Source organism: Trifolium pratense, linkage group LG3, assembly GCF_020283565.1.
Source record: "Trifolium pratense cultivar HEN17-A07 linkage group LG3, ARS_RC_1.1, whole genome shotgun sequence".
In the NCBI taxonomy this organism is placed as follows: Eukaryota; Viridiplantae; Streptophyta; class Magnoliopsida; order Fabales; family Fabaceae; genus Trifolium; species Trifolium pratense.
Genome location: NC_060061.1, coordinates 6539423 through 6562667, shown reverse-complemented (window position 1 = coordinate 6562667; position 23245 = coordinate 6539423). Strand labels below are relative to the sequence as shown.

General features: G+C 33.0%; 5 protein-coding genes across 5 annotated transcripts; all 5 read right to left on the bottom strand.

Annotated features, from left to right (window-relative positions):
* Positions 1-81: 81 nt before the first annotated feature.
* On the bottom strand, positions 82-2818 carry LOC123915987 (histone-lysine N-methyltransferase, H3 lysine-9 specific SUVH4-like). Its single transcript, XM_045967300.1, has 2 exons — positions 2083-2818; positions 82-1960 (listed from the first exon to the last, which is right to left on the bottom strand). The coding sequence occupies exons 1-2, from the start codon at positions 2647-2649 to the stop codon at positions 368-370; spliced, it is 2160 nt and encodes a 719-aa protein (XP_045823256.1). The 5' UTR covers positions 2650-2818; the 3' UTR covers positions 82-367.
* Positions 2819-5407: 2589 nt separating this feature from the next.
* LOC123915986 (bifunctional UDP-glucose 4-epimerase and UDP-xylose 4-epimerase 1) lies at positions 5408-8471 on the bottom strand. Its single transcript, XM_045967299.1, has 9 exons — positions 8114-8471; positions 7978-8027; positions 7740-7875; positions 7210-7311; positions 6778-7005; positions 6305-6386; positions 6063-6145; positions 5868-5959; positions 5408-5638 (listed from the first exon to the last, which is right to left on the bottom strand). Exons 1-9 carry the CDS (start codon positions 8306-8308, stop codon positions 5554-5556), a joined length of 1053 nt encoding a protein of 350 aa, XP_045823255.1. The 5' UTR covers positions 8309-8471; the 3' UTR covers positions 5408-5553.
* Positions 8472-13477: 5006 nt separating this feature from the next.
* LOC123915984 (protein P21-like) lies at positions 13478-14362 on the bottom strand. Its single transcript, XM_045967296.1, has one exon. The coding sequence runs from the start codon at positions 14329-14331 to the stop codon at positions 13654-13656; it is 678 nt and encodes a 225-aa protein (XP_045823252.1). The 5' UTR covers positions 14332-14362; the 3' UTR covers positions 13478-13653.
* LOC123915985 (protein P21-like) lies at positions 13478-18651 on the bottom strand. Its single transcript, XM_045967297.1, has 2 exons — positions 17930-18651; positions 13478-13643 (listed from the first exon to the last, which is right to left on the bottom strand). The coding sequence occupies exon 1, from the start codon at positions 18609-18611 to the stop codon at positions 17940-17942; it is 672 nt and encodes a 223-aa protein (XP_045823253.1). The 5' UTR covers positions 18612-18651; the 3' UTR covers positions 13478-13643; positions 17930-17939.
* Positions 18652-20550: 1899 nt separating this feature from the next.
* LOC123915983 (thaumatin-like protein) lies at positions 20551-21394 on the bottom strand. The gene is made up of 2 exons (XM_045967295.1): positions 20776-21394; positions 20551-20708 (listed from the first exon to the last, which is right to left on the bottom strand). Exon 1 carries the CDS (start codon positions 21315-21317, stop codon positions 20787-20789), a length of 531 nt encoding a protein of 176 aa, XP_045823251.1. The 5' UTR covers positions 21318-21394; the 3' UTR covers positions 20551-20708; positions 20776-20786.
* Between the last annotated feature and the right edge of the window lie 1851 nt (positions 21395-23245).

Here is a 23245-nt window from a genome sequence, read left to right as displayed (position 1 = left end):
CAAATGTGTAGCCTTTATTGTATATGAAAAAGCAACCAAAACTATATTCTATAGATTATTAAGCGCCAAAGCAAATCACAATTCACAATATGCCATCTCTCTGTATTAAAATTGATACGCACCACACCAGAACAAATTCATTCGAGTAATAATGTTCTAAATTGAATGATGCTCCTACCAATCAACTAATTCATAATAGAGACAAAATTAGAGTAAAGGATGGAAAAAACACACAGCATATTAGCTATGTATATTCAAGTCTTACCTCTTTTTTCTTTCAACTACTAGATGTGGGACTTTTTGGATGAGTACCCACTTTGACACAACACCTACTACACTACTTATATCTCCAAAAGGGACGAGAAATTTAGAACAACCGCTTCCTGCAGCCGGAAGCTCCACAATAGCATGCCATTTGCTTTACCTTCCCATCAGAGTCCAATACACTGTCAAGCGCACAGCCATAGTCATATGTCAGCTCCTGTAAAGGGGGTATGTTGTCAGCAGCAAACAGCACAACTCGAGCCAATCGCAAATCATGGTGTGTACTCAAAACACATTGTACAAATAAATTAGGGTCACAACAATGGTTTATAAACCTAGCAATATTTCCAGTGGATCCCGCATCAATACAAAACTCTGGTGCTTCAGAATCTTGGCCATCATAGTTGTCCAACAGATTTGCAGCATATGCTACATTTTGTGACCGCCTCTCTCTTACACCAAGTCCCTTGATTGTTTGCAAGCAATCTATCTCAAAAATGTAGTTGTTTTCCAACACACTGTCCATATCACCTGCTCTACCAAGTATTCCTGTGTACTCACAAACTGGTGCACCAGAAGGTATAAAATCCCAAGATCTAACACCCCATCCTTTCTTTGCAGTACGGAAAACCTCGAGACGATATCGAAGTCCTTTTTGAGAAGTTCGGTTCAAACAACCAGGATCACAACCACAATTGGGACCACATTCAAACACAACATCTTTAGCTTCAATTAATCTGTCACCATCCCTAGATACATAGGGGAATTCAGAGCCATTGCGCTTTGCACATTCACAAGTTGTTGGATCAATACACTTGCCTTTGCATTTGCACCCAGAGGCATTGGCAGGAATCTTAACACTTTTTGCAACCTTCAGAGACTTTAAATATTTGAAACCTGTGGGTGGAACAGGGGAGTCGTCAACCAAATTTGTAACTGGAATGGGCACATGTTCCTGACCTTCAGTGATATCCTCACATACCAACCCTCGTAGTTCTGCTACAGTCTGAGGTACACGTCCACATGTGAAATAAACCTGTTGTGTTGTTAATGTAGGCTGTCCATCCATCCTCCTAAGCCGAAACTTATAAACAGTGTAGCCCGATATTCCCTTCTCCGTCCAATAATTGACAACCTTGTAAAGGCCATCATATGTATACACTTTCCGACTGTAACTGCTAGTAGAGCCATGACCTCGAATCACCCTAACTGGTACATTTTGCTCCGAGCAGTTCTTGAGTGCTAAATTACCCCGCTCCAATTTTTGATCTTGTATTTGACGCTTATCACCATTCAGATCATGCCCACCTTGACCAGTGTACACAACATCCTCGGCATTATCCACATCATCCTCATACATGCCTGACAAAACAATGGCCACAGCAATTGGGAATTGGTAGTCGTTGTACACTTTTGTATAATTTTTGCCCATACAATCAATACCGTTTAACCAGTGGCTATGAAAACCAATTGCAACCATTTCAGCACGAGAATAAAACTGATAGCCAACCTCAATACCTGGAATATTGCCAATTCTCTTCTCATGATACAGTATCTCATTATTCTTCAACATCTTTGTTAAGGCCTTCAGATCAGGTCGCTTGGAAATTTTTTTTTCTTTAGGTTGAGTGTCGTCCTTAGCTGATTCTTTTTTCTTAGCTTCTGCTTTCGCTTTAGCAGATCTCTCTTCCTCCTCCTGTACATTCCAAACATAAATCATAAGTTGTTTATTCTATCTTTTGTTATAGAAATAGCGAATCATAATCACTTAATCTTTTATCCAAACAGGTCCTATGTCAACAGAGAAAAGGAACTAACCTGAGCCAAATGAAGATAGTGTTTGTTAAATACCCTAATCGTCTCCTTCACCTTAGCAGTTAATCTCTTGTCAGCTAATGCACCACTAGCTGCATTTTCAGCAACCGCATTTTCCGACTCCGCCGTTATTTTCTGATTCCGAACTTCCATCAGCTCACGTTTCACACACGATGCAGATTTCTTCTCCTTCTTCTTCGTTTCGTTCTCGGAAACACCTTCCTTAGTCACACTCAGCTCGCCGGGACTTTTCTTAACACGCTTGTTCGACTTCGGCGGAGCTACAACCACAACAGATTTTTCTTTCCGGCGACGCTGATTCTCGTCAGTTTTTTTCAGCAGAGATTGGATTCTCGAGCTCCGTCTTCGATTCTGCAATGGTGAAGTTTCTGTTGAATCGGTTTTCTTTCCACTAAAGTTCACCGTCGAGTTCACCTCATTCTTCTTCCCGGAAACCTTCGGAACAACAACACCACCACCACCACCACAGTCAACATTCGCAACAGAATCGCGAATCTGTAACGACTGTGCAACCATTCTAACCGGCAAACAACGATTACGAAAATCCATTAAGAAAATGCTAACGAAAAACGAAAATCAAAGATGAAAAAAAAGGTTCAGATTTGAGATTGAAGATTCTAGGGTTTGAAGAGAGAGAGAAAGGGAAAGAGAGAGTGAAAAATGAGAAGAAAATAAGAACACTGTTGAATATAATAGAGAAATATATATATATATATATATATATATATATATATATATATATATATATAGCAGCAGTGTGTAGGTACAACTGGTATGCATGATTGCAGTTTGATAAATCGCTTAAACAGTGGTAAGTTTCCTTATTATTGTGTAGAGAAATAATCTGATTAGTACTAGTATTTTGCTGCATTGAGATTTGTTACCGCTACAAGGCTTAATCCCCCAATGTTATGCCATGATTGTTTGTATCCCATAATTAATATAAGGGTCTTGTTAACATGTGCCCTTAAGGCACATGTTAAGATATACCAAAATAGAAATTCAACATTTAATGATACAAGAAATTTAATGCTTCAAAAGTCAAAATGCACAAATTAGCATTTAATAATTTCTATTTTTGCTTCCTTAACATGTGCCTTAAGGGCACAAGTTAACATTCTCCTTAATATAATTGTGGTCAAAGGACTGTGTGCGTTTAATAAAATGAAGAAAACAAAGTTTGAAAATTTTCCCTCCTATACCCTCAACAAATATACACACACTCACCCTGGACAAGGAAGGTAATGACAGAGTGCATTATTTTAGGAAGAAATGGATTGTAATTAGTGTGCCAAGTTGACTGATATAATTGCTGTCAATTATGTCTAAACGTGAATATAGGAGTTTTTACTATGAGTATTAATTTGTTTAGCTCAATCTTAGGAGTATTTTGCTAGGAGTACATAGTGCAGTGTATGAAAAGCATCATAGCAATTTTCTGTCATAAGTGTATCCGAGTTGTATCAAAATACATTTGTTTTATAATTTTTTTAAGAAACTAAAATAAAGGACACGTGGCACATTCTGGATTGTAAGATTAATCTGATGGATGTGATTAGGCCATGTTTTGGTGGATCTCTTGTGGCAGGTCATTGCATAGCTATTAAGAGCATCTCCAATGGTGATATCACTTTTGGTATCATACATTACTAATAAGTGGTCTCTACAATGTCATATAATATTTATGTAACTCATACATATTTTACTTTAATGGTGATACCAATTTTTGAATATCATATATTAATGACAAAGGATAATGTTTTGAGATATATGGAAGCTATTAAGTTAGATTTATATGCCAAAAATAAAAATAATAATAACATTAAATTGATGATACGGTACCTTATTTAAGGTACCGGTATCATCAATTTTGATACCCTCTGCGTCACGTCATGAAACTCTAATGATAAAAAAGTTAAGATACTGGATCATTAGTTTATGAAACTCTCTTAGACACCCTTATTGGATATGCTCTAAGAAAAGAAAATAGATTAACAAACCAAAAAACTTAATAAAAGTTTTCCTACGAAACTTAAAACTTACGATTTTTAAAATTGAAATTCGAAAAAATTAGGAAACAAGAACACTTTAAACGAATGTTCCGGTTTACAAAATTGAAATTCATAAAAATTCACAAATTGGAACATTAATATAAAGTGTATTGGTGTACAATTTCGAAAACTGAAATTCGAATAAATTAACAAACCGGAACATTTGATTTGGGGTGAAGTCACTTGTTTTGGAAAAAGTTGAAAAGAATAGTGAAATAATTAAATGTAAAAGTTAAATAAAAAGGGTAAAATTAGAATATTGAGTAGTTTGTACGGGTAAAGTAAAATTGAAGCAGTGAAACAATTTTTTTTCCAAAGTTTGTATACTCTCCACCTTGAAAGGGGTATTAATTTATTCCAGTTGCAGTTGTTATATGCAATGTATTTAGTTATTTTCAGTTACAGTGTATCTATCTTTTGAGTTTTGAGCGCATATATAAGCTCAACTTGTATTCTTTCCCAATCAATGAAATCATTTCAATTCATTCATCATCTATAGGTTGTTACATATTGTGGTTTTTCACCATAATATTCGCTTTCACATTTAAATCATTGAACACTAATGATAATTTGATCGCCATGAAAAGTGTAAGTATTTATTTTACAATCTGCAAAATATGAGAGCATTCCAACAGGTTTATGAGTTGCTCTGAGGAGTGCAATAGGTTTATGTTTATGACTTTAATACTTTATGTGCAGCTAGAGTGAGTTAGTCTTGTGGGAGTGTGGACTTTGGCTAGGAATTGTTCAATTCTGCGCGGAATAGAGTCTTAATTAAAACGACCATGACTTACCTATCTCTCAATTGAAATTCGAATTATCAGATCTTTCTCTACAAACCAAAAGGTAATACATAAAAAAGTGACTGAGACTTAATTTTATATTTACTCTCATATATCAAATAGTCGTTGCAGAAAATCAAGCAAAATTACCCCTTTCTGTTTTCAACCATTTCCCCTCCGGACGAGGTCACTTTCAAAGATAGCAATTTACTTATGATTTAACTGCACTTGGCCAATTGAACCCAGATAATGTTAAAATTTTGGTCACTTTCAAACTTATCACATTATCAGTTTCATGATCACTTTAATTTCAAATATATCCTGTACTTCAAAAGCAAACAAAATTACAGTTTCAAGATAATGTTAAAATTTTGGTTGTCTTTCTCAAACTTAGATGTTGTTGTTACTTTTATATATATCTATATCAAAAAGAATATAATTACTTTTGTGTAATCAAATGTGTAGTCTTTATCGTTTATGAAATAGCAACCAAAACTTTATTCTATAGATTATTAAGCGCCAAAGTAAATCACAAGGCATCAAATCTTCTTCAACAATGGGAAACCTATTTGCATCGAAAATATTGGTAGATAGATGAGCACTATCTTTGTCAAGCTGATTCAAGGCTGCCCTGAGTAACCCCATGGGTTATTCTTTGCCCAATTCCACTGATCTCTGCACATCTCCGCTACACCATATTTGGCCCTGAAGAAGAAAAGGTCCGAATTATTTATAACCAAACAAGAATTACAGCGTAAAATCGAAAGTTGTTTATCAGATATGCGAGTACAATGAATCATAGCGTGCCAATCGTTTTGTTTTGAGAACCTTATCTTTTTTGGTCAACAAAAACTTAGTTAAAAACCTGGATGATTAAGAATTTTACTTAACTATGATTGTTATGTACTACAAAACGATCAAATCAAGTACTTACTTCCAACCAAGTTCTTTCTCAGCTTTCTCTGTAGATGCATAAACCTCCGTAGCATCTCCCGGTCTTCGTGGACACAATTTCACTGGAATTTTCTGAAGATATAATATCCAATAAAATAAGATAATTGATTATTTCCTTTTTTGTGTGCAGTACTGCACATAAATATACTTGTATATCAAGCAGGTATACAATTACCTTGCCAGAAGCTTTCTCAAATGCATCAACCATTTCAAGCACCGATGTACCACAACCAGTTCCCAAGTTGTAAGCAGCACAACCTGAAAACCAATTTGTCCCATTTTACTTTATCACACCCGATGCAAGACAATCAATCAACAAATGCAAAAACACTTGTTAAAATTCCAGTACACGGCTAACGTTAGAAAAATGCAAGTTTGTCTGTATGGATGAATAAGGGGAGATAAAGAATAACTCACCTATGTCATCTGCTGTGAAAAGCTTTCTCACGGCAGCAATGTGACCATCTGCTAAGTCCATCACATGGATATAGTCCCGAATCTTATTTTAAGAAAACAGAATGAGGTTTAGCATTTTTGCAGTAGTGAGGAATATATCTCTTCTGTTATTTTCCTTATCACCCAATAATTTGTCTGGCTGTCACAATTTTAAAGCTAATAAAGTATGTATATTATTGGTTGATAGAAAAAATTAAAGATTTATATTTCATGAACAAACATAACAAATACAGATGTATTAAGATGTACTCAATTTTCTAACCAATTTTTGAAATGCCTTACTTTCTTATTAGTTATTACTAATAATTTTAGGAGAATCAACTCCTCCATTGGGAGGAATATATGATTTTATTTTTTTTAAGTTTTTTATAAAAAGAGTCATTGTTATATGATGATGTAAAGAAAAAGTTGCAGCATGTGTGGCTTGTACGAACCGCAGAACCATCTCTCGTAGGATAATCATGACCGTATACATTGAGCTCGGGTAATCTTTCAACAGCTACACGCTGTATATAAGGCATGAGATTATTTGGGATGCCCTTGGGATCTTCACCGAGTCTACCACTTTCATGGGCCCCAACTGGATTGAAGTATCTCAGTAAAATGATCCTCCATTCTGGCTCAGCTTTCTGAATATCTCGCGCAATTTCTTCTAGGAAAAGCTGCAACGTGAAGCATGAAAGAGCAAACAAAGACAATTCATTAGAACCTAAAAAACAGGCACTGTAATTCAGTGAATTTATACTTAATACAATTGTGAATACTATTATCACAGTAATACTAATTGAAAACCACTGGCACAAAATCATTAAAAGAAAATACAAGAATGAATGAAAGAAGCAATCCCGAAACAAACCAACGGTTACCTTGGTTCGTCCATATGGATTCATGGCTTGTAAATTGAAATCCTCCTCACAAGGTATCTTTTCAGGTTGGCCATAAACAGTTGCAGATGATGAGAAAACCATCTGCAAAGAAGCACAAACATGTTATAGGAAAATCATTCGGTCAAGAGACCTCGACAGTTAGATAAAGATTAGACCGTTGATATTCTAACTTCACGAAATCAACTTCCATCCAATTACAACCAATCATCCACGATTATTACAATGAACGGAATCTAAACACTCCATATTTTTGGACCACAAATCTAAAAATTCAACAGTATGACACTTATCATATAGTACATACGTGGTTATGTATAAACCATTTTTCTATAAAAAGAATAAAATAAAGTTATATATAGTAATTTATAAGTCGTTTTCATAAGCTATCCTGAAAAGTTTATCTGACTTGTCACACAAACAAAATCATAAACAATAGCTTTTGAATTATAAGTGATTATAGATTTTGAATTATACATTGCCAAATGATGATGAAAATAGAAGGATCGAACCTTTTTACAATTATACTTGGACATAACTTCATAGAGATTGATAGTGCCAACAAGATTATTATCAAAATAGCGACGTGGATTTGCAACACTTTCTGCAACTGCTTTTAATCCAGCAAAATGAATCACAGCATCGAATCTATTTCATCAAAATCAATTAATTAATAATTAAAAAATAAACACACTAACTAAACATATAAATTAAATTAATCTAATACAATATTTTCGTTTGTATTCTTACGTAGTTTGTGAGAAAAGTTTCTCCAAATCATCCTTATTCCTGAGATCACCCTGAAATCAAAACGATAATAATTGAGATTGTAACAATAATAACGAAATTGAAGAGATTATTATGAATGAAATGAGAACGAACGAACCTCTGTGAATTCGAGATTCGGAGAAAGATTTGAACCGACAAGTTCACGGACACGGTCGACCGCTTCCATAACAGAATTGTCAAAATTATCAATGATGGTAACATTATAACCATCGTTGAGAAGCTGAACGACGGTGTGAGTGCCGATGAAACCGGCACCACCGGTAACAAGTATCTTTTGCGACGGTGACGCCATATTTTTGGAATCAGAGAGATAGAGAGAGGAGTGGGATTCTTAAAGGAGATGAGGAAAAAGCGAGAGATTGGGAATTTGAGTTTGTCTTTTATACTGTTAAATACTTAAATTAATACTACTTCTGTAAAACTAGATTTGTTTTAAATTGTTGAGTGTTGCTCACAACTAATTTTGTTGAGTTTAATTAATTTCTTAAATTAAGATTCTTAAATTAAGATTTTTTTTGTGCGAGCAACTATATGGCATAAATTAATCTAATAGTAAAAAATTTGTTTTTTCCGACAAATAATTTTTATATGTTGTGTCTACAAATAAAGAATAGATACATTGAATTCCCAATGAATCTAAAAAGGAAAGTTTCTCCTATATTAAGGACCGGAGGGAGTAACCAAGTCATTGATCTCAAGTGGTAAATGCGCTTCACCAAAAAGGACGAATTTTGGGAGAACTCAGGTTTGATTCCTGGGTGGAACAATTTTTTTATCAGACTTTACTTACCTCGCGGCCGAACTCTGGACTATTAGGACACTTTACCCTAGGAATTAGAGGATTATCAAAATTAAAAAAAAAAAAACGAAGGAGTACTAATTTGTGAATAGAATATATATATTATTGCAAAATTTTATATTGAAAAATAAATTTTGGATAAGGAGCATTGGGATGAGGAATGTTTTAATTTATTTCTTTTTATAATAATCCGTTTGATTTGTTAAGTTTGGCGCGCGCATTTCATTTTCGTTAATTAATTAATAATGTAGTACCATTAATTATGTTTTGGATATGGGCCCCATTTTTAGCTTCTAGATAGGATCGCCATGTAAGCTCCCGTTAAATAGCGCGTCATGATTCATGAAGAAGCTTTTTAGTTCTTTTTCCTTAAAAAGAAAAGATAAATTGTTTGTTCCTAACTTTTTTAAGTTTGAAATTGAAGGATTTTAAAGAGATAAATAAGAGTTAGCGAAATGTGGTGTCCAGTATTTGGTACGGTTGACAATTATTTAAAATATTTGGGATTTTCGCATTAAAGTAATCTTTACGGTAATATATCAGATGTTTCATCATTATTGGAGACAATCAAATTTCATTTTTGGTTGTAGTTCACTAGTCGGTATGGGCGTAGGAGTTGTACTTCTTTTCTTTTTTAGTGTTTAAATTTAATGTCTTATATTCTAAGTACTTAGTTTAGTGTTTTTTGTTGTAAGATTTGAGTACTCTTATACTTCCTTATAATAAATTTTTGCTTATAAAAAATTAAATAAGAGGACACACTTTTGTTATGATTGAATGAATATGGATTTCGATTCCACGCCAGGCCATCCTAAGACTCAATCTCATAATGCAAATATTTTAGGCATTTCAAAAAAAATAGTTCTTTTATCTATATTTAGAAAGTGTATCGTGAATCATGTGGGATTAATTGTTTTCTTTGACCTTATACTATCATGCATTAATTATACTAATACTCCTCCGTTTTTGTTTTAAGTTTCATTTTATATCACAGTTAGGCCCGACTTCTATAGGGTGCAGATGCAGGGTAAACGACAGCATCATGCCTTAAAATTTTGAACCTCAACTCAAAATATTGTGATCCTATCATAAAAGTTTTATATTGTTAGTGTTTATAAAATATTAAATGTATTTAATACATTAATTTTAAAGTTATTATTGTTATAAGTTATCAATTATATATTGTATGTTGAATTTGTTTCAATGAATATTTCTAAAATATCAAAAAATTTATAATATTAACTAATTAAATATAGAGGACTGCTATTGAGTACGACAATAGTTACGAAGAAATGCAAAAGCTGATTTGACATGATTTTGTAGATTGTTAAATTCGGCTTTGGCGGAATACATGTCCAGGTGGTAAATGGAATAGTTTGTTAAACGGTGAAGATTGTGCCACACATGTTGTCGAATTTCGTCTCATACCATTTAGTATTTCTGTTAAATATATTAACGAACAAAATTATGTATTGACATACGTGAAACAGTCAATTGGACTACTTACTGTGGGACGGAGAGAGTAAAGAGTATATTTGTAAAATACTGCATTAAAAATTGAGTAGTCAAATAATTTGGGACAATTTTTTATGTCATTTTGATCCAGAACCTTTTCAACACCTAATGATTGTACCCATCTTAATTTAGCCAAACTCATTATTATAGCAGACTCATCAAGTTCAACAATAATAAGCTTTAAAGTTTTGGGTAAAAGTATGTTCTTCAAAACTGTGTAGGTTATTAAGGCAATTGATGAGAATATGGTGAATGTTTTAAATCATCTTTGGGTAAATGATGCTTCTTCAAAATGATCATTTTTGGATGTAGATTATTATTATTAGAGAGATTATCAATTCGTATGACTTTGTCGAGCAAAAGTTTTATAGTTAATCATCGTGAATGGTGTTGTACATTTTGTTTTAGAGAAAAAGACATTCACTGTTTATTATTGAATGTTCTTTCACATCTAAAGTGTGAAAGAAAATTTACAAGTGGTTAAATGTTGATATGATATGATTCAATTTGAAGAAATTTGGAGTCATTTAAATGATTTTAGGGCTTTGGTGAAGTAGAAAAAATGCAAAAGGACTTTGGAATGCTCAAAAACTTGAAGTCTTTGGAATGCTCAAAATAACATCATATTTAGAGGGAAAATAACTAATGCATCTTTTACTGGGATAGATAATTTTTAGGGTGTTGTTAACATGTGCATATAGGACACATGTTAAGGTATCTTAATATAGAAATTTAACTTTTAATGATACAAAAATTTAATGCTTGAAAAGTTAAAATTTAATGTTTCAACATTTAATACTTTCTATTTTTGCTTCCTTAACATGTGCTTTTGATGCACATGTTAACATTCTCCTAATTTTTATTTCCTAATTTTAGTTTATAGGGAGATTAGAAAATAATTCATCTTTTATTTTTTTTATTGATGTAATGAGCCATTAATGAGATAATGTTAATCCTCATAAACTATAGTTGTGAATCATTTTGCCCACTTGGATACGATTAGAGAGCTCAAAACAAACACGTAAAAGGATAGCTTGCATTGCAGCACAATAAGCCAGGGGGCCCAAGTCTTGAAGGAGACACATGAGAGATATCCTTATAGTATTCGACAACGAGACATGTCACATTATCAAAGTTGTCAAAATATGAAAAAACTTTTTATTTTAATTTTTGTTAAAAACAAATATGAAAAGGCTTAAACTTGAATTAATATACAGTGGTTATTATAACATTATGGCAACTAACATCAGTGTTACGCAGTAATTAATTGTACTTTTTCCTAGCTCACCACATGTATATATTAAGAACCGATTAGATTGATTACGTATCAATGATCGAAATTTCCTACTATAACAAACTCTGTGAAGTGTGAATTTACTACTATAAAATTTCTGACCACATAAATACAATTTCTGACCATATAATCAGAAATTAATTTGGTTATTGCTAGGCTGGAACTGATCGAACCTGTCTATAATCAGGCTTAATTAGTTTCCTGCTGATTACTATTTGTCTTTTCTGAATAATTGAGGTTTTAGATTACTGTCAAACTAAATAATTGAGGTTCTGGGTTTGTATTGCGATATGGTTTTGAGATTTTGGTTTGTATTGGTTTAAGGTTCTGTGCTCTTATCTTTTGGTTTGTTGGTTAAGTCCCTTTCGTTTTGTTGATGTAATGTGACTCTTTTGTTGAGTCCACAACATCTTTTACATACCTTGTGTTGAAATGTCATTTTAATTTCATATAATAATTTTGTTTGGAAAATTTTCCCTTCAACCCCTATAATTATACTCCCATGCTTACAAACTACAAAATATTCCAATTTTATCCTTTTTTACATTTAATTTTGTACATTTAATTTTTTTCATTTCCTTGGGTCAAATATTTTTTTTTTCAACCTTACTTTTAACATTTTCGAATTCAGTTCACCCCGCATAATATTTACGGTACTAACACATTTTTTTATTTAGACAATTTAGTTTACTGGATTTTTTTTGTAAACTTATCTAGTGAAAAAAGAAAATTCAAACCACCAGACATCACTGATGTCATGATGATTTCCGTCACTTATCTTCATATAATCCATAGAACTCTCAAGAATATGAGTTGTGGTTCTAAGACTGTGTTTGAGTATCCATACAAACAAGAGTGTGTTTATGAAGATCAGTAATTTCAATTCTGTTTGATTTAGGCAAGAGTGCAAGACTTAATATCAATTCTGATTAACAAGAGATTCGGATTATGAAATCTGAAATTATGGAAGATTGGAATGTAAATTCCGAAATCATGCAACATACAGGGGAAAAATTGTATTTCGAGAGTTACAATCCGAATGATACTGTTCACCTTCTTCTTCCTTGGAACAAAACTGTTCATCTCCTTCTTCTGCTCGATTTTATCAAATGGATGGGTTTGAATAGGTGTCATGCTATTTTTGTTTCTATAGTCTCTTAATTCTTTGTTCGAAAGTTATAGGGTATTAGACAGACAGAATGCATATTAATCATTTTCAGAAGCAGAACCAATTGTATATGGTTCATCGTTTTGCAACCAAGGAATGGAAGAGGATGGTTACCAAAGCTACATTTGTTGCTCTTGGTGTTGTATCTATATATATATATATATATATATATCCATAGCAGAATCCAGATGGTTCACCATTTTCGGAATATAAATTCCGAAATAAAACTCACTCGGATTGTAGAATCCAGATGATTCTGTCCAAAACTAGGGGTATTTTGGGATTTAAGGGGGGCCTGAGAGCAACAAGATGGGCCTAAAGAGCAATTTTCCATTCCTAATGTAAACTTTGTACAGACCCATGTTGATAAGGCCCAATCTCTAATATAAGTTTTCTTCTTGTGTTTTCAAAATGAAAATTATGAGTATCATTTGCAAATATCTATTTATTTGGCTTTTTTTTTTTTTTTTACACAATTTGATTATATTGTTTAGGTAAGTTGTATGTAGACATTTTTTTCCCCATTGTTGACACTTGACAGAGCATATGCCCAACTCTAACCATATCACCGCCGCCTACGTATCAAACAAGTAGCAGAAAGGCCCGAAACACAATGCTAATAATGTTACGCTATATATAGTACAAATTTAATCAACTAGTTATGATCACGTAAGAAGATTTATCGTTTTTTTCTTAATTTCATGAAAATTTATTTATAATGATCTCAAACATACATCATTTAGATTTGTTCATCATATATAGATAAGCTCACAATTAAAGTGCACACACATCATGCACCTTTCCCTTTTTCAATTTATTCTCTATATTTAGTGTACGCATTCATGGTTCATGTTCATCACTTCATGGGCAAAAGACAACCTTGTAATTGGTTCCACCATTGCAAGTGAATGTACTTGTGGCATCATCCTTTGGGTAACTATAAGCATCAGGACACTTACCCTTAAAATATTTTGAATAATCAGTGGGTCCACAATTACCAGAATTACAACAGTAATTATCGGTTTTAAAAACCGTACATGGGTTGTTACAACCCCCTTGTGTTTTAAGTTCACTAGGACACTGTCCGTTAACATCAGCGGTACATTGAATGCCACGTGTACAACCATTAGACGTTGGACTAAAATCCATAGGAACGTTGAATCCATTTACAAGAGAAATGTCAAAAAAGTCTAAATTCATGTATTGGTTTAAAGCGTATTCCGCTAGTGTGTTAGGGGGTGTACCGTAAGCTTGGCAATTTAGTAATCCGCCGCAGTCACCGGTTTCACAATGACCGTTGCCTGAACTGTCGAAGCTGCAACCAGTTCGGGCCCAAATACGGGCCGCTTTGGTACCTGCAGCTACGTTGATGGTCCACATTTCTCCCGAGTTTAGTTGCCTACCGCCACCTGGCACAGCGGCAGCCCATACGGTGTCCCTACAATTATTTTTGATGTCGAATTGTGCTGCCTGTGTATAGGGGAAGGAGAGAGTGATGAGAAAAAAAGAAAATAGAAAGGTTTTTATGAGAGGAGTCATTTTGAAAAGAGTGTGTAATGTGTTAGTATTGTTTTGTGAGTAGGGGGAGTGTGGAGTCTGAGTTTATATAAGGCCAGTTAACGTTAACGAGACGGTGGAAAATTGAAAAGTCTAACTAGAAATGTCTTCGTAAATTGGACGCCAAGACTTTATCATGCATTACTCTAGAAGCCATTGTAGAAAAGAATCAATTTGATCTCATTTTTCCCGCGATCCAATTGAGTCTCTCTCAAAAAATAATATCAATATTAATATATGATACTTCTATATAGACAAAACACATAGACTAATTTGTTTCATATATAAAAATGTCATTTTTTGTTTGTGAGAGACTAAATTGAGTCTTTGTTCTTGATTATTACCGGATAAATTAGGTCTTACATTGATTAAAAATAAAACGTGATTAAAGTTTATAACTAATGACATTTCTTATCTTACAAGTCGGTAATTTTAAATAACATGAAAGAAAAAACATAAAAAACTCATAAAAATAATATCATTTAAATAACATAAAAAAGAAACAATTGAGCATGTGTGAGTGTGTGGGATAAAGACAAACCTAGATTCATCGTTATTGCAAATACTCACTGTTTGCCGCAGTGGTGAATCTCGGCCATTCACATGCAATTCAACAATTCTTATTACACAATTTAGATTTTGATAATTTAACACTATTATAAATCTCATCCGTTCATTTATAATCAGACAATTCAAATTAATTGAAGACATGAAAGGAAAACCATGTGCACGGAACCCATTAATTTGTAATTTTGTATTATTGACTTGAAATCTTTTTATTTTTGGGTCAATGCCGTGAAATCAATAACATTTCTTCCGTAAAAAACGAGTTAGGATCCTCTCAATTTCCAATTCTTTCCATTTTCTCCATTATTATATAGTTTTGGGCAAGGTTGTCAGAACCGGACCGGTCATCGAACCGGCGAGCTCACCGGTTCAAGGTTCAATTGGTCGGACCAGGTTCAATCGGGGTCGAACCGTTTTTAACTAAATATATATTTTAATTAATATATAAATAAATATATATGAATAATTGCTCAATATTTCATAATTTCACACATTAAAAAGATAAAATATCACAAGTTAAAATAAAATAAAATTTATAATTCAAACCAAATGAAAAATAGATGAAAAACAAAAATCTTTCCTATTCTTACGACGACGTTGTTTTGTTTCAGATTTTTTTTTAAAAAAAAAATTAAAACGATGTCGTTTTGCCCTATTTTTTTTAAAAAAAATTAAAAAATCTGCAACACCGCTTGAACCGCCCGACCGGTTCACCGGTTCAACCTGGTTCGACCCGGGTTCAAGTGTTTTTTTGCCGGTCGGTTTCCTGTCCGTTTTTTACTCAAAACCGAACCGTTTTCATGACCGGTTCACGGTCCGACCGGTCCGACCGGCCGGTCCGGTTTTGATAACCTTGGTTTTGGGAATATAAATGCAAAAATGTGACATCAAGTGAGTCCAAATGTCATTTATACACCCCAAAATATTTTAAAACTTTGGTAACATAAAAAATGGAAAACATAAGAAATGAAGAGGATCTCAACTCGTAAAAAACATAACAAAATAAAGCATGGAGACACAATCCATTGTAGGGTAAGAGAAGAGGTTTTCACCAAATTATTTAGTGTAAATTTACAATGAAATTTAAGTATAACATATATAAAAACATTGATCAATAGTTGTAGCATTTAAAACATTGATCGAGCTATCAATATTCTAGCATTAAAATAAAAAAAAAGCAATATATTTTTTTTCATATCAATAATTTATTTTTATTCAAAACATTAAAACATTAATATAAGTTTTTATTCAAAAAAACGATGATGTGAGAGACCACATAAGATAAATTTATTTGTTTTAATATTTTTCAATTGAAATGAAAAAAAGAAGGGTCTTGTTAACATGTGCCCTTAGGGCACATGTTAAGATATACCAAAATAGAAATTCAACATTTAATGATATAAGAAATTTAATGCTTCAAAAGTCAAAATGCACAAATTAGCATTTAATAATTTCTATTTTTGCTTTCTTAACATGTGCCTTAAGGGCACAAGTTAACATTCTCCAAAAAAGAAATCTAGAAATTATGATGAATGTTCATCATCGTCGTATCTTTCCATAATTAATTTTGACATTTATTTTCTTTATTATTATGTTTAACTAGTGTCTCGGAGACACTGTTTATCATGACCCATAAAAATTTAACGGTTTAACATACTCAAAATGAAATATTCATAATCTCATAAACCTATTTAAAAACGTGTCAAAAATGTATGACTAATTTGATTTTTTATTTTTACTAGTTTGACCAAGGTTATCAAAACCGGACCGGACCGGCCGGTCGGACCGGTTGGACCGTGAACAGGTCATGAAAACGGTTCGATTTTGAGCAAAAAATGGATAGTAAACTGACCGGCAAAAAAACGCGTGAACAGGGGTCGAACCGGCGAACCGGCCGGGCGGTTTAAGCGGTTTTGCAGATTTTTTTTTTATAAAAAAAACAAGGCAAAACAACGTCATTTTAACTTTTTTTTTATTTAAAAAAATCTGAAACAAAACAAAGACGTCGTAGGAATAGGAAATGTTTTTGTTTTTCATCTGTTTTTCATTTGGTTTGAATTATAAATTTTATTTTATTTTGACTTGTGATATTTTATCTTTTTAATGTGTGAAATTATGAAATATTGAGCAATTATTCATATATTTTTATTTATATATTAATTAAAATATATATTTAATTAAAAATAGTTCGACCCCGATTGAACCAGGTCCGACCAATTGGACCTTGAACCGGTGAGCTCGCCGCTTCGATAACCGGTCCGGTTCTGACAACCTTGAGTTTGAGTTTGACAGTTTTCTTGATTAATGATTACTATACGTGCTTACGGTACAGCGCCATAAATGTTATTAAATCCTTTGAAAGTTTTATTCAATGACTTATACTACGTATGTGATACGTTCGTTAGTCAAGCTTAGTGTCGGTACTATAAGTTTTTCTATTTTAGCAAAGACTAGAGAACTAGTATAAGTTTTGTGACTCAAAGAAAATTTAGTGACGTGACGCAAAGAAAGTTTGAAGACGATTAAATCTTCAATGATACATACTTATAAATTCATAGATGGATCCAAGAGAACAGAGCCAAGATTGAAAGATAGGAGGAGCTCACCTTAAAAGGTTCAAGACATGTTTGAATATCAATATTTTTTAAAGAATGAATCGGTTGAAGAAAACTTCTTCATCTAAAACCATCATAAAAACTTGTTGCCACAAATTATTAATACTAGTACACTTATTTTGTAGTTTAGTTATTTATTTAGTAAACATTGATGCTAGACGAAATGTTGACAGTGACAGAAATCTATTTTAATATTCATAGTTCAAGAAATTTTGAATTCAATAAAATTGCGATGATGTGTTTACCTTTGAATTTCATGAAAATTTATTTATAATGATCTCAAACATACATCATTTAGATTTGTTCATCATATATAGATAAGCTCACAATTAAAGTGCACACACATCATGCACCTTTCCCTTTTTCAATTTATTCTCTATATTTAGTGTATGGTTCATGTTCATCACTTCATGGGCAAAAGACAACCTTGTAATTGGTTCCACCATTGCAAGTGAATGTACTTGTGGCATCATCCTTTGGGTAACTATAAGCATCAGGACACTTACCCTTAAAATATTTTGAATAATCGGTGGGCCCACAATTACCAGAATTACAACAGTAATTATCGGTTTTAAAAACCGTACATGGATTGTTACAACCCCCTTGTGTTTTAAGCTGACTAGGACATTGTCCATTAACATCAGCCTTACATTGTATGCCACGTGTACAACCATTAGACGTTGGACTAAAATCCATTGGAACGTTGAATCCATCCACGAGAGAAATGTCAAAAAAGTCCAAATTCATGTATTGGTTTAAAGCATATTCCGCCAGTGTGTTTGGAGGTGTACCATAAGCTTGACAATTAAGTAGTCCGCCACAGTCACCAGTTTGGCATCGACCGCGACCTGAACCATCGAAACTGCATCCAGTTCGGGCCCAAATACGAGCAGCTTTGGTACCTGCAGGGACGTTGATGGTCCATGTTTGACCCGTGGTCAATTGTTTACCACCGCCCGGTACGGCAGCGGCCCATACGGTGTAGCCGCATCTGTTTGTGATGTCGAATGTTGCTGCTTGTGTATAGGTGAAGGAGAGAGTGACGAGAGAAAACAAGAAGGTTTTTATGAGAGGGGTCATTTTGACAAGAGAGTATACTACGTTCTAGTATTTTTTTATTGTGTGTAAGGGGAGTATGTGGAGCCTGAGTTTAAATAAGGCTAGATAACGTTAATGAGACGGTGGAAAATTGAAAAGTCTAAGAAATGTGCATATAGTCTTTGCAAACTGAACAGTTTAGACTTTATCATGCATTACTCTAGAGTCTAGAAGCCGCATTTGATTATAGAATAAAGAATCAACTTTATCTCACATTTTGTCCGATCCAATTCGTACGTACGTGATACGTTCGTTAGTCAAGCTTAGTGTCTATAGTGCTACTAGTTTTTCTATTTTAACAAGGACTAGTACTAGTATAAGTTTTGTGACTCAAAGAAAATTTAGTGACGTGACGCAACGAATAAATCTTCAATGATGATACATACTTAAAATTCATAGATGGATCCAAGGGCACATAGCCAAGATTGAAAGATAGATTAGGAGGAGCTCACCTTCAAGACATGTTTGAATATCAATATTTTTTATGAATGAATCGGTTGAAGAAGACTTCTTCATGTAAAACCATCATAAATTTGTTGCCACAAATTATTAATACTACTTATTTTCTAGTTTAGTTATATATTTATTTATTTATTTATTAAATATTGATGCTAGACGAAATGTTTTTTTTTTTTTTAAGGATGCTAGACATTTATCTAGTTCAAAGGTGAATCTTACTAACTTAAAAACTTTTAATAAAATATTGTTTTTGTTCTCCATTTTTAATTATTACTATAAAATTAATTTTCTAAAAATGATAAATGTGCCTTCAAACTATTTTAAAGAGATAGCGGGAGCCCAAGACTAGTACTAGCTAGTATAAGCAACATACCAACACTAGATACTGATAGTGGGAGGCCAAGACAAAAGTGAAGCAACATATCCTATCTAATCAAAGCATAAGAATGGTTTGACAACCACTCCAACGAGTCTCATGAGACAGATTAAGATTTGCGTTAATTTTGACACAATTTTCCACTAATTTGAACCACAACGATATATTTTAGATTGAATGACTGTGATTAATTTGCCGCCAATAAATATCAGTCACTGATTCAGATCGGACGGCTAATATCATTAATGCATCAACAAAGCATGCAATTATTCTATTCCCTCGTGAGACTCACCCAAATCCCAATAGTCATTTTCAAAAGATGAACTACATTGAATATTTGTCACCATTATTTGCTTAACACAAACGACCATACTTAAGAAAATTATCGTTTTGAGCCTTCCAAATAGGTTATTTGAAAGACTTAAAACAATGATATTCGAATATTATAACAAAATGCCACCACCACATGCCAAACTTAGAGAAATGTGTTTTTTAAGTCGAGAATTATAACCTGAAGAAATGAAACGTATTTAGAGGCATCGCAATTAGCTGCCACACAAAAATCCCATACCAAGTTTGTTTAACAAAATCACAAGTAATAAATAAAAGTTTTGCCCACTTTAGAACAAGACGAAAAAGATACGTGTTGCTCCGTGGTCCTCTTTGTATGATCATATTTGGAGAAGATTCTTCCAAAGTTAGGACCTTGTTTCTCGCCAGTTGCCAAGAAAAGGCGATAACTTAATATGGAGCTATCCCAAATTTAAGCAAGGATCCAAATCTCATAATCCGGGAGATGTTGGATCCAAGACTCCAAGTAGTCCCCACAGGAAAGACCCCCAAACAAATGTTCGAGTTGCCTCCTCAACATAATTAAGATCCGAAATCCACACAACCCTCTCCCTTTTTTATTGTGATTCATATTACATGAATCCTACATTAATTATTTTTTAAAATCATATTTTTATCAGTTATTTTTAGTCAACTACTAATTACTACAAAATTTGCTTGACAACGTAGGGAGCGCAAATGCCAAGCATCGGATGATCGGAAACAAACTGAACAAGACAATGTTATATGGTGCAAATATGAAATAACTTGAACTATATAGTATTAATAGTTTTAATCATAAGTAACACAATTTATTCCATATATTGTATTCGTCAGAAATTATTTATGAATAATTCCACGCATAAACTAAGCATTATTGTTGTACATCGTAGTGCAGACGATACTATTTAGATCAGATTCATATTTGACGCCCTCGCTTACTTCCACTGTAGAAAACACAATAGCGCGAGCTATATAGGTTCAATAATATTTCAAGGGCAAAAGACGATTCTATAGTTGGTACCACCGGGGCATGAAACCGTTTTAACATCATTGGGTTGATGATAAGCATCAGGGCAATTAGAATCCCTGCAGGTTAGTACTTTGTTGCATCCATTAGAGGTTGAGCTAAATTGCATTGGAATGTTGAAACCATCAATCACAGACAAATCAATGTAGTCCTTATTGTTTCCGCCATTAAGTGTGAATTCAGCAAGGGTGGTCGGAGATTTTCCGGATAAGCTGCAACTAAGGGCACCACCGCAATCACCGGTTTGACAACTACCACGTCCTGAACCGTCAAAGTTACAACCGGTTCGGCCCCAAATTCGCGCTGCTGAGATTCCAGCTGGGATGTCTAGGGGCCATGTTTGGCCCGAGTTCAACTGTCGGCCACCGCCTCTGGGAATGGCTGCTGGCCAGACGGTGTAGGAACATCGGTTTACTATGTCGAACCTTGCTGCCTGTGAAGTAATCAAGCAGAGAGTGAACATTGACAATAGTGATATTTTTATGTGAGACATTTTCTTGGTGTGAAATAAACAACTAATTCACAAGATCACACAAGAGAAGAAATTGTGTTTTGTGAGTAGAATGTGGGAATTATGCCTTAGTTTATATATAGGTCACAGGATCTTAATTATGAAATTCTAAGATGCCGTATGCATGTGGGAAACTAAATTGAACAATCTTGTTATTCTTTTTCTTGCCAAACTGAACTTGACTTTTTTTTTGTGTTAATCCTTCAATTTTTTGGAAAATGAGGACTTGAAAATTTGGAGTTGGCCTAAGATATATAAAGTCTGATTAAAAATTGTTCTATTTAAAATTTTAACTCAAATTTTTCTGAATGGTCTATCTTTTAGTGAAATTTATTAATTACTTGATTTTAATGTCTTTGATTATATAATTAAACAAAGAAAGCTATATTGAATTTTCTTCTGTTTTATAAATCTTTCGGATGATATTTTATATCCAATATTCCAGTCAGTACCTACGTGTAAGTTAAAACAATGCTCAATAAAAAATCTATTTTTTGACTATAGGGTTTCCTCGGCTCTATTAAAATGCAAAAATCGACTTTGATGATAAAAGAATACAACTTTGATGATAAAAACTCAATAATAACATGTATCAGTAAGTCAATGTTAATTTGGGCACACACAAAAAAAAAAAAGTTTAATGTTAATTCCTCAGGACAGGTAAAGTCATTGTGGTCAATTTAATAGAGGTGGAAAGAAGAAAAAAGGAAAAATTTAAATTCCAACAAAAGAAAGGTAGATTTAGAGCTCGTTTGAATTAACTTATTTTTTATAGCTTATAGAAAATAACTTATACAAGTAAATAAGTTTTTATATTAAATTATAAATTTTCGCTAACAAAATTTATATTTTTTTTAATCAACAAAAATTATATTTTTATAAACCGATTTTCATAAATTACTTTAATATACTTATGAATAATACATAAAAACTTATTTATTTGAATATGCTCCAAACATACGCTTAGTAAGAGAGTAGCTTCAACTATTATTTGAATAGAACTCACGAGAGATTTCAAGAGAGTTTTAATCTGCTCTTAATTTTGTTTTTCTATAATACTCTTAATTATGTATTCTCATTTCAATTATGTAGTCTAGTAACTAGAGTCGTACACTATAAATATGGAGAAATGGAGATTTGAGATACGAACTCTAATACCAACAATATAATATTTTTAGTAGCTACCAATTGATCAACTAATTATTTTTACCGAACAAAACAATAAATAATGTTGTTTATAAAAGAATCGTTCAGAAACTGAACCCGAGTTCTCCTAACAAATCTGTCCTAAGAAAAATCCATTAATCACTTAATTAAGTTCAATCACTTGATTTGTTTAAAATTAAACGAACACTAACATTAATCATTTTATATCTTATCAAAGAGTTTGGTTTGTTTCTATCCTTCAATTATTTTTGGATTAATACTTCTCTTGAATGAAATTGTCACGTGTTGCTGTTTGGGAGTGAATTTGTTTACGAGCCTTGGCACTTTTTTGATTTAGTATTAAGTGTGTAATTTGGAATTGTTTGTTGCTACTTAGCTTGTTACGCATACTGGGAGCAAACTTGTGATTTGGTGTTCTTTTCCTTTCCTTGGCAAATTATTTTTTTTGTTTCCTTTGGTTCTTTCATAGTTTATTGCAATGGCTAGTGATAAGGATGATTCTCTTCAATCTATTAGTGTCCAATTAAAAGGATCAAATTATCCTTATTGGAGTTATGTAATGAGAAATTTTTTGAAAGGAAAAAGGGTGTGGAGTTATGTTGATGGAACATCTGTTAAGCCCACCGATAAAAAAGATGAAGCAAAGTATGCAAAAGAGTTAGATACATGGGAGGCTAGTAATTCGAAGATCATTACTTGGATCAATAATTCTGTTTGTCAGTCAATATGTATGCAATTAGCAA

Bases quoted from the DNA above. Each gene is read 5' to 3' on its own strand.
- LOC123915987 (XM_045967300.1), bottom strand. From the start codon at position 2,649: ATGGATTTTCGTAATCGTTGTTTGCCGGTTAGAATGGTTGCACAGTCG. The intron at 1,961-2,082 runs GTTAGTTCCTTT...TGGAATGTACAG, and splicing joins ACTATCTTCATTTGGCTCAG to GAGGAGGAAGAGAGATCTGC.
- LOC123915986 (XM_045967299.1), bottom strand. From the start codon at position 8,308: ATGGCGTCACCGTCGCAAAAGATACTTGTTACCGGTGGTGCCGGTTTC. The intron at 6,387-6,777 runs GTTCGTACAAGC...TCTTAAAATAAG, and splicing joins CTACGAGAGATGGTTCTGCG to ATTCGGGACTATATCCATGT. The intron at 5,960-6,062 runs GTAATTGTATAC...TTATATCTTCAG, and splicing joins TTGAGAAAGCTTCTGGCAAG to AAAATTCCAGTGAAATTGTG.
- LOC123915984 (XM_045967296.1), bottom strand. From the start codon at position 14,331: ATGACTCCTCTCATAAAAACCTTTCTATTTTCTTTTTTTCTCATCACT.
- LOC123915985 (XM_045967297.1), bottom strand. From the start codon at position 18,611: ATGACCCCTCTCATAAAAACCTTCTTGTTTTCTCTCGTCACTCTCTCC.
- LOC123915983 (XM_045967295.1), bottom strand. From the start codon at position 21,317: ATGTCTCACATAAAAATATCACTATTGTCAATGTTCACTCTCTGCTTG.